Source organism: Anoplopoma fimbria, chromosome 1, assembly GCF_027596085.1.
Source record: "Anoplopoma fimbria isolate UVic2021 breed Golden Eagle Sablefish chromosome 1, Afim_UVic_2022, whole genome shotgun sequence".
Classification (NCBI taxonomy): Eukaryota; Metazoa; Chordata; class Actinopteri; order Perciformes; family Anoplopomatidae; genus Anoplopoma; species Anoplopoma fimbria.
The window spans coordinates 17,719,890-17,729,943 of NC_072449.1; the positions used below are offsets into that span (position 1 = coordinate 17,719,890).

General features: G+C 40.9%; 1 protein-coding gene across 1 annotated transcript; it reads right to left on the minus strand.

Moving 5' to 3' along the window:
* Positions 1-900: 900 nt before the first annotated feature.
* septin4b (septin 4b) lies at positions 901-8,407 on the minus strand. Its single transcript, XM_054605119.1, has 12 exons — positions 8,312-8,407; positions 7,079-7,405; positions 6,573-6,669; positions 6,364-6,450; positions 6,129-6,252; positions 5,813-5,947; positions 4,820-4,937; positions 4,561-4,662; positions 3,832-3,928; positions 3,436-3,598; positions 2,750-2,846; positions 901-1,026 (listed from the first exon to the last, which is right to left on the minus strand). The coding sequence occupies exons 1-12, from the start codon at positions 8,405-8,407 to the stop codon at positions 958-960; spliced, it is 1,512 nt and encodes a 503-aa protein (XP_054461094.1). The 3' UTR covers positions 901-957.
* Between the last annotated feature and the right edge of the window lie 1,647 nt (positions 8,408-10,054).

Below are 10,054 nucleotides of genomic sequence, written 5' to 3' on the forward strand. Positions count from 1 at the left end.
GATGTCATCTGCTCTCACAGGTGAACTATTGGTGGTTTTGTCATGAGATAAACTGACATTGGAACAACACTGTTTTGAGGGTACTCTTCAATTAATAATAGACCCCTTTGTCTTGTTAAAGGTAGATTTTCTTTTTTTTTTTTAAGCATTGAGTTAAGACTGGCTAACATCGAGTGGAGCCACTAACATCCATGCTGTCAGGCAGCAGAGGTGGCAGCTATGATAAACATGCAGACACTGATAACACAAAGTTTAAATGAATGAAAACAATCCTCAGATTAAGATTAAACCAAATTAACCAGCAAGAATTTCAGATGAAGGGAAATATACATAAAACAATCATCCATACATAATGTCAAGCTGTGTAGTTTAAATAAAAACCAGGAATACAAAGAAAGATGAAAAACAGTACAACAAATATGAGTGTAATATAGAAAATTAAATTATTACAGTATGCAAAAAAATAAAAAAGAGCAGGTCACCACATGTAAACCTCATATCAGATATCATGTAAAAAATAGAATAACCCTGTGATCATGTGGCTTAATAAAGTTCATATATTTGAAAAATCAGATCGCAACATACGCTGCTATTCCACCCCTCTTACCATTAAAGTTTATTCAAACAATATAAAAAAAACTGTTTTTGAATTATTTGAAAAGTTTTGACAAAACAGAAAACAGTGGAGTGGAGGGTTGAGTGTTTTGCAGCACTGGTGCCATGACGTCAGAGAGGATAAAGGGAAGCTGCACATGTCAGAATATCTTACCACCTCCTTGCAGGTCCCTGATCAAAGTGTTACGTGCTGTTGATGAGGTTGAGTGGTGGTCAGGTGGACACATAGGGATGTCAATGTTCTAGAAAAGGAATGAAGGTTTCCTGGGTGAATTTTTTTTTTTTTTTTTTTTTTTTTTAAATCCCAGTTACAGAGAGACATGGACACAGTGCTGTCCTTTGTTAATAGCCCTCTTTCTGAGTGTGCATTTGATCTTGGATCCTCTCCAGCATCTCCTGCATCCGCCGCAACTGTGAGGAGAGAGGAGACAAATGTTAGTACCACAGTTTGATTCGACACATCCACAAGTGTACACATCTACTGTTGCAAAAATAGCGGCGTGCAATCTGGGGATGTCTACAGGCGGTGCAGCCTTTTAAAAGGCTAATTATTTACACATGACTGCACAGACAACAATTCAATAACACTCGGGAGATCAGACTGCTCTTTCTAGAACATGTGACCTGTGCTGAACAACTGTAGGAAACGGCTGGCTCCTCCACCTGCCACTTCATCTACACTGCAGTGTATCTAATATACAAAAGCAAGTAGTATCTGGTTAAATAGTTTATCATGTGAAGTTCTTTGGTTTCAGGGGGTCTAAAGACTTAAGTCAAACTCAAATATTTGCTTTCTCCAATCCTTAATATTTCTTGGAATCATGCAAAAACTGAAAAAGAACACATGCAGTCTTGTGCTGTGATGCACTTTCGTGTACAATATGTGTCAAATATGGACAAAATGTTTCCCTTTTTCCACTTTCCCGACACATAGTGAGATAATATAGTGCCACAGTGAGGATTATTTAAATTTACTTTGAGTAACTAATTCACACACGGGACATCCAGAAACAGGAAGGAAATAACCATCACAGTTTCCTGCAGCCCACACTGACATCACCAAATGTCTTGTTGTCTTAACTACCCAGAAATATTCATGTTATTATAATCCAAGACAAGAAAAAGTAGCAAATTCTCACATTTGAGAGGCTCGTAACATGAAATGTTTCGCATTTGTGCTTAAACAGTGATTGAAACGATTATTAAAAAGAAATCGCTTCTGATTAATTGACTGTTGCAGCTCCATTGTCCACAACATTTTAATGCTGGTTACACAAAAAAAAACAACTTGAAAGAAATAATCTCTTTATTAAATAAAATAAATAGATTTAGTGGGGAAGTGGGGATAACGGTTGTGATCATTCACCATGAACAGCTGTATCATTGGCTTTCTTTGATTAAGTATGAAAACTTACACCATGTACAATTATGTGTTTCTGGTCAGTTCTCTTTAATTACTTTATCTAAGTAAAGTAATCACAGAAGGAGGGTCCATACTGTATGTGGAAAAAACTAAAATATAAGGAGTCTAAAAGGAATCATTTTTAATCTACAGTAATTGTATTTCCTCGAATAATTTTTTTTCTTCTAAGAAATGCAGAAGAAACAATTTATAATATATGTCATACCAATTTTATTTAGCCCTTAAATATAATTGCTGGGGTGTTAAAAAATGATTGTTGAATTCTAACAATACTAGTTCCTTGTATGCACCGCACTGACTCACTGTGTAAAACCTGCCATGGATCAAGTTTTTACCAATGCAGGGATAAACGCAGTGCTGACTCTCATAGGGATTATGAAACATTATTATTTTTTCTATGCACGGTTCAAAGGTCCAAAGAATTTGCAAGGACAGGGGTAGGGGTTTGAATGTATAAATACACGAATTCATGTTTTTGAGGCTACTCATTGTCAGCCTCAGAAAACATGATCCGAATGTGCTTCAAATAAATATTATGGATACAAAAATGTGAGCTAAAGACACTCAGAGGGCTTCATCGGAAAGATCTCTCTGATCATAGTGCGTCTCTGTGTTGGGCTGAGGCTCTGAATGCTCATGGTGGGCAGAATTATGTTCAGACTCGTGATCGTATTGGTGGTGCTTGTCCGGTTGTTGGTTGGCGTGCCGTACCTCCTCATCTTTCTCTCGGATGAGCTTTTCTGTCTCGTCACCCACTGCGGGCCCCACAGGGATGGGGAAGTCTGTGCCGCTCTCCCTGGTTAGTTTACTGCAGAGAGATAAACGTTATGGAGAAATTAAACATTAATTGTATCACAAAGATTGAGGTTAAAATACTAGGTGGATCTGGATCTGACATGTCATTGGCCAATGAGTGACTCAGTAGTGACTGAGGGATTTAAGTGCATTAGAAAAAGGCTACTTAGGATCTTTAAAAAAGATGTGTCTGTAGAGTATGGCATTATCATGGTTACCATAGAATACAGAAACTATGCACAAAGACATCAGGTCAAGACCAGAGCTGTGTCGGATCACCAGTGTTAGAAGTCTTCTTATCACAATCACAAGCCAAAAACTTTCATCTGCACAGCACAACACGGAAAGTTCTTTAAATCTGCCTCAGGCACTTGATAATTAGTTGACCTCTAACTAATGCTATTGACAGACCTCGTTAAAATACCAAATAAAAGAATCAGGATATAGACTCATGTACATGTGTCCGTAAGGATAAATAAAGGGAAAAATGCTTCACAGCTCTTCAAAAATAATGGTCTTTTAATGTTGATATTGAACTGCCAATATCTCTTCTAAACTTCAGTACAGTATGTAAAGGACCCCTTGCTTCAGTTTAAGCGTACTTGCGGTTGCGTTCCTTCACAACCATGCGGGTCATGCTCTGGATGCAGTGGGCTCTGTAGTTCTCGTAGTGAGTCTCCCGGGTCACGTCCTTCAGATCTTGCATATGTGTGCGAACGAGCATGTTCCTCAGCTTCACGAAGTCACAGTGCGCCGAGTTCTCCACTGCAAACCAGAGCGTGAGGATCAATTTCAACGATATATTAGTATTCTTCATAAACTGCTCATACTGAATCATGCAGGCAACGCTGAATAAAAATGTATAAAAGGATAAAGGATCAATGAAAACACACTCAAGCACAGTCATTGTCAACATGTATGCAGTGTCTCTAAAGGCTGTTTTACATTTTGTTAATACAAATCACTTTAACATGTGATGAGGATGAGGATGGGCCTACCTTCTACGATGCCCCAGGGATAGAGACGGCCTCGCACCCTCTTCCCTTTGGCCTCCACCACTGTGTTGCTGCCGATCACTGCAAAGGGAATGCTTTCCTTGTTGGGAGAACAGGAAAGGATCGTAAAATGTAAAATGACGCTTCAAAGAAATCTGGCAGGGGAGGGTGTAGATGAGTTAAGGTTGGAGTGAGTGGTGCAGTGCAGATGTGTTTATTGTTGTTTTCCTCCTCATTGCCATCTTTCCTTTCCTTTCTCATTTCTTCTTACTCTCAATTTACTCCTAAAATCCAGACTCCACTCCATATTTTTGTCAAAGGAGTTATAAATAACTTCCCATTCATAATTTCTAATCTTCCATATTTTATTCCCATTAGCCATTTGTCTGCTGGAGTTAACACAGTCCTCTTATCAGAGGCTACTGAAGGACAGAGGCAAAGAGAGAAATATTGGCACAATGACTGTGTCCTCGCTGCCAGCTCATGATGCCAGGAGAGCAAAAAACAGTTGACTCATCAAGACTGTGAAGTCAGTGGTGGACTGACTGCCAAGGTCTTGTGTTACAGGGTTTATATATTCATTAAAATCACTACACTCATGAAGTGCATAATGCTTTTTTGGCATGACAAGAAATGCCTAAAAAATGTAAAAATGATTTACTTGCTATTAGTGATGTCTATCCTTGTTTTTAAATGATCCACACGAAGATTTCTGGCAGATCTGGCTCTTACCTTTAGCTGATGGTCCTGCTGCTTAAAGTCCTCATCTTCATCAGAGTCACAGTCAGGGAACTGGTATATCTTGATACCATACTGCTCGATCTCCTCTCGGATCTACGGGGAAACAGATGACAGAGAAAGCACAGAGTGAAAACATGCAATTTGACTGTTAAAGACTCACAAATGAGTGCTGTGAATCTCTGCTTAGTAGTGACAGTTTCATTTATGGGATGAAACAGATGACGAGTTTATTGACTGGGATGAGCCTTGCCTTGATTTTCTTTTTCTTGACCTCAGTAGGGGTGAGTGTGTCTGCTTTGGCCAAAATGGGGACGATGTTAACCTTCTCATGAAGAGCTTTCATAAATTCCACATCCAAAGGCCGAAGGCTAGAGGAGATATGAAACATACATGTGTAGTGAGACACAATACCTTCAAAGTGAACCGATACTATGTCTATCAAAGAGATATCTTCAAAACAGATCAACAGATTTCCATAAATGTCCACAAATGACAGTTGTTGGGATCAAGGGACAAATAATGTATCTTAGTAATGATTAAAATGTGTGTTCTTCTGCCAATAGAAATGGTAGTTTTGAGCCTGACTGTAATTATATGTTAGCAGCCTGAAGAAATAGATTTGAAGACATAAGATGATGCCTCTGGCCAATCAGGGGTCGCAGAGGTTTGCTCTCTAAGTGACCTCCTGGTATCTAATGAGTAATGACTGACGCTCATCAACAGAGGGGGCAGTTTCTCCATCACTGACTTTAAGAATGATCTGCAGCAATACTTTAGGGTTGAGAGCAAATTTGTACTTTAATGAGCGCAGTGATGTGGAACAGTGCATGTGCACAACTGCAGCAAAAAACACCACCTCAGCAAAAACAATTGATTAGAGTAAGAGCTCTGCACTAGATGTAAATTCACCTGGAGGCAGTTGAGGACTGTTTTAACTCCAGGAAGAGGGCTATGCATTAACAATTTATGGGACTGAATGCACTGCGAGAAAATACTGGTACACTAGAGATTTACGATAAAACTGAATACTCATGTGGTTGTGTTTGTGCAGGAAATAATAAGTTGTGTATTAGCATGCATGTAAGGGAAAGAAAAAGTTTGTCACTGGTCTGATGTAAATGCCAGCAGCACAGATGTTACCACTGCAGTAGAAAGGGGTTAACATCCCCCATTATTAGGAGTGATAGAAGAGAGAGAGTGAAGGCTAACTAATCCCTTAGAGAGCACTGAGGATTTGTCATACCCATGACCAAAGGGTGAGATGAAATAGAGGCAGCAGTGTACGCGGTTGTCCTGGATGTTTTTGCGGTTGAGGCCACTCTCGTCCCTGAAGTACTGCTCGAACTGCTGGTCGATGTAGTCAGCCACTGACTTCCAGCTAGAGCGGAAACACACAGGAACATTCACTCTCTGAGGCTATGCTCGAACTGCAACACCAAAATACTGCACATGACTTTTTAAACACAGCAGAGCTAAAATAAGGTTATTTATCTTTCCTCTGGGAATATGTCCATTTTCTTTCACTTCAGGTCATTCATTAAAAGGTGTTTAACATTTACCATTCAGTGTTGTTTACAGCATCCCCAAACCCAGGGGTGTCCACGATGGTGAGCTTCAGTTTGACACCTTTCTCTTCTATGTCCACTGTGTGTTTGGTGATTTCTACTGTTTGTGTGATCCGCTCTAGGGAAAAAGACACAAACAGACCACTGTTTTTAATATCAGACATGATACATGGTGGGGCAAATATTTAATAAAGCAAAAAGAAAACATCAAAAGCTGTGGCTCCCTCACCTTCAGCATTGAGCAGCTTCCGATCTTTGTAAAGATCTGTGAGAAAGAGACTGTTGACCAGGGTGGACTTTCCCAGGCCAGACTCCCCTTCAAACAAAGAACAACAAAGAAGTAAAGAGCAAGGTTTACGCCTTTGTGTTTTTCAGTCTCTTCAAAGTAAAAGGTGGGCTTAAGATCAAATGTCTGCTCATGTGCAAACGAGGATTTACCTGCCACCATGAGCGTGAAGTCAAATCCCTTCTTCACTGACTTGCGGTGAACCTGGTTTGGCAGCGTTGCAAAACCCACGTATTCCTTGTCCTGGTCCTGAAAAATACAGAGAGAGATTAAATAACACATCAAGGAAGCACGCATCACCCTGAATGTATGACTAGAATTATACAGCTCTGTTATCAACCACTCCAAAAGTTTGCTTGTGCGAATTACAGTATGTTAACATTTCCACAAAAGTTTGACACCCAAATAAACAACGAAAAGCATCACTACCATCTCAAAGCCCCAATCACAACCTGTTCCACCAGAGGAAAATAAGCTCAAATCAACCTTTTTTATACCACATAAAGCAACATATTATAGCTCAGTCACAACCTCTGAATGTTCTTCATCAGCATGAATTGTTCAATACATAACAGCACACAATCATAATCGCCTTTACAGCAGAACTGAACCACACAGATCTTGTTTATCCTCTCTGGGTTTCTTGTCCTTGTGTTACCTCATTATTGTTGTACGGGTCAAAACGACCCCAGGGACTCTTGGGCCTGGTGGGACTGATGGGGACTGACGACAAGTCAAACTCCACACTTCTGCTCTGTGGAACACTGGGCTCTGAACCTGAACCCGACTGCCCCCGTCCCGCCACAGGGGGGTGCAAATATGACGGGGTGTGAGGGCGGTCTTCGCCCTCAGCTTCCCTGTCCACATCAGAAGGCTCGTGGCCATGATGGTGGGGGTGGTTGTGGTCATGTTGACTGTGCCCTCCTTGGTGGTGAGGGTCTTGCATAATGTTCTCCACCTCTGAGTCGTCTGAATGGCTTGAATGCTAGAGAGAGACCATGATTGAAGGGGGTGGATGAGGCGGAGCAGAGGAATAAAAAAAACAGAGAGGCAAAGACAAGTAGTGGAAAGTAGAGGTGTCATTGTGGAGGGGAAGGGATGGAGATCCAGAGGGTGGAAGATGAACAATTTTAGAAACGGTCGCAATATTTTATGATAACTTAAAATAATGCAACATAAGCAAAATATTAGGTACAGCTGGTTATCACTGACTATCATCAATAATGAGGATGGGACAAGTTAGGTGAGCACTAAAACCAGACATCTATCTCAGTGTGTTTGTGTGTTTTTTCATTACTTTAAAACTAATATTGAATGAGCTGTACATTCCTGGAAGCAGAGAGGGAGTTTTTCCTACATCATGGATTATAAATCTCCTGACAACCTCATAAATTTTAAAGTGCTAATGTGAGGAAAAAAGGTCTTCTTTATGGTTGTTATTAGAGGACAGACATTAGGGCACATACGTTAATTCTTCCAGGGGTAATACAAGTGTAGCTTTTCCTGTAAGAGGATACACAGATGAAGTGTAGGACTATGTGCATATTCTGGACTCCAGTTACCACAAACTAAAGTCTCCCTGCTAGTCGAGCACAAAGATAAATAATGCAGTGGTCCTCAGAAAGCAATGAGGCAATTTAAATTCAGCAGTAAGCCCATACTGTGACTCTGCACTCATGTTATGTTTATGCGCGATGCATTAGCTGAGGGGTAAAAGTATGGGGCAGGACACAAGAGACAACTTAAACTAATAAGACACTAGTCAGTTTGAAAAATATATATTGCTTTTGCGAAGGCTCAACAGGTTAAGTTGACTGAATCACACAAAGTTTGCCACTAGAGGGGGGTTTAAATAAGGGGTTCAGGTTTTTTTGGGGGGTGTCACTGGTACCTTTTCAGCGTCATGGTCCCTGCTTTGACTAGGGGAGGCAGGGCAGGAGTCTTGCTCGTCTGATGAAGAGTGAGCCTCATGATCACTGTCAGCCATTGCAACTGGGGCTACAGTGCACTCTGCAATCTCCAACCAGAAGGGAGCACACATGTGGAGAGGTTTATCAGGGCGAAGGATAATGGGGAGCAATGTGACAGAAGGAGTGAATGTTCGGGAAAGACGGAAAACAAGACGGAAAATGAAAACAAAAATTAAATAAAGCAAAGGTAACGACATATAAAACAATAACATACCTTTTACTACAGAAAATGGTGTGAGTCACCAGAGAGATGATTGAGCGATGCATATTGGCATTTTGATAGCAGTTGTTTCAATAGTCTTCCAATATAATGTAGCCCAATCTGGCCTTCTGCCATAACGGCACTGAACTAATGCTATTAGTTCCTCTGATATCGCTGTATTCAGTGTTTCAGGCTCCAATAATGCACCAGTCCAGTCAGTGTCAGTGCCAGCAGATACGATCGTCTGTGCCAGCTGCAGTTACATAATGCAGAGAATCTTTGAAAGTTTGATGAGCAGCAAAGTAAATCATGCCGAGTCACACTTCTGCCCAGTTATGTCCAGAGCCGCTCTGGAGTCAGTAATCACGGTTTGTGTTTTATTCGCTTACACGTTAATATCCTCTCTTGGAAGTATTTTAAGTCTGAAGCAAAATGTTAACAGATTATTAGGTTTGATATCCCTCCATCACTGTTTAACCCCAAAAAAACTAAAATGTAATCTTTCCAAATCGTTTATGTCACCCCCACACGGTTTATGTCCTCCATCCATGGCCTGTAGTTTTAATTATGCTGCGATTTAGAGCTTTAGGGCAGAGGAGAAATTGATAGTTTCACAGGAAATTAGTGACCTGCTTTCCTGTGCTACAATCAAAGCACAGAGATCAATGTCCAACATGGAGGATCCTGTGACCCACATAAAAGAGATGGTCGATTGCGAAGCTTTGACAACTTTAGAGCAGAACTGCGAACAACGTTATCATTCAGTTTCCTTCTTTTTGTTTGATTTTGTTGTTAAAAAGCGAACTGGTTGAGAGAACCAGATCATCAGATGTAATCTCTTGCAAAAATCACAACAGCCATGTATACAGAAACAACATTAAACCACAAAAGCCTTCATCTTTAGAAAAGTGGATCATAAAAGTTGCATCACAAACTCACAAACTAGCCCCACCCTCCGTCTACACAGAGCCTCACCTCCTCTCTTGCAGTGCCTCACCTGTGGTTCCTTTTATCAACACGTAGAGCCTCTTCTTCTCGTCTCTATGCGTTCACTGCTTGTCATGCCCTCTCCAGCAGGCAGCAGCAAGCAGAGACCAGAGGCTCCAGCATTTATACGCCTCCATCCCAGAGGACACAGCGCCCTTCAGCCCCATCGAGCCACTCAGTGCCCCCCCGGGGAACTGATCATTAGCACTGACGAGCCACGCATCACCGTTCACACCAAGAACATGCTCTATAATGATGAATCTACTTACAAGTTATAGCAGTATAGAGCTCTCTATCAGACACAATGCTATTCTATCAGCCTCCAACATACTTACACATGGATGGTTCAGTAAAGGCAGAGTCATAACAAACCTGTATAGTGAGTTCAACCTGTGTATCCACCAAACTGAGACGAGCCACTTGACCTGCTTAACGTGCCCGTCATAACCACAAAATATATATTAATCATAACCTG

Bases quoted from the DNA above. Each gene is read 5' to 3' on its own strand.
- septin4b (XM_054605119.1), bottom strand. From the start codon at position 8,407: ATGGCTGACAGTGATCATGAGGCTCACTCTTCATCAGACGAGCAAGAC. The intron at 6,253-6,363 runs GTGAGGGAGCCA...CTTTTTCCCTAG, and splicing joins GAAGCTGCTCAATGCTGAAG to AGCGGATCACACAAACAGTA. The intron at 3,929-4,560 runs GTAAGAGCCAGA...TCTCCCAACAAG, and splicing joins AGCAGGACCATCAGCTAAAG to GAAAGCATTCCCTTTGCAGT.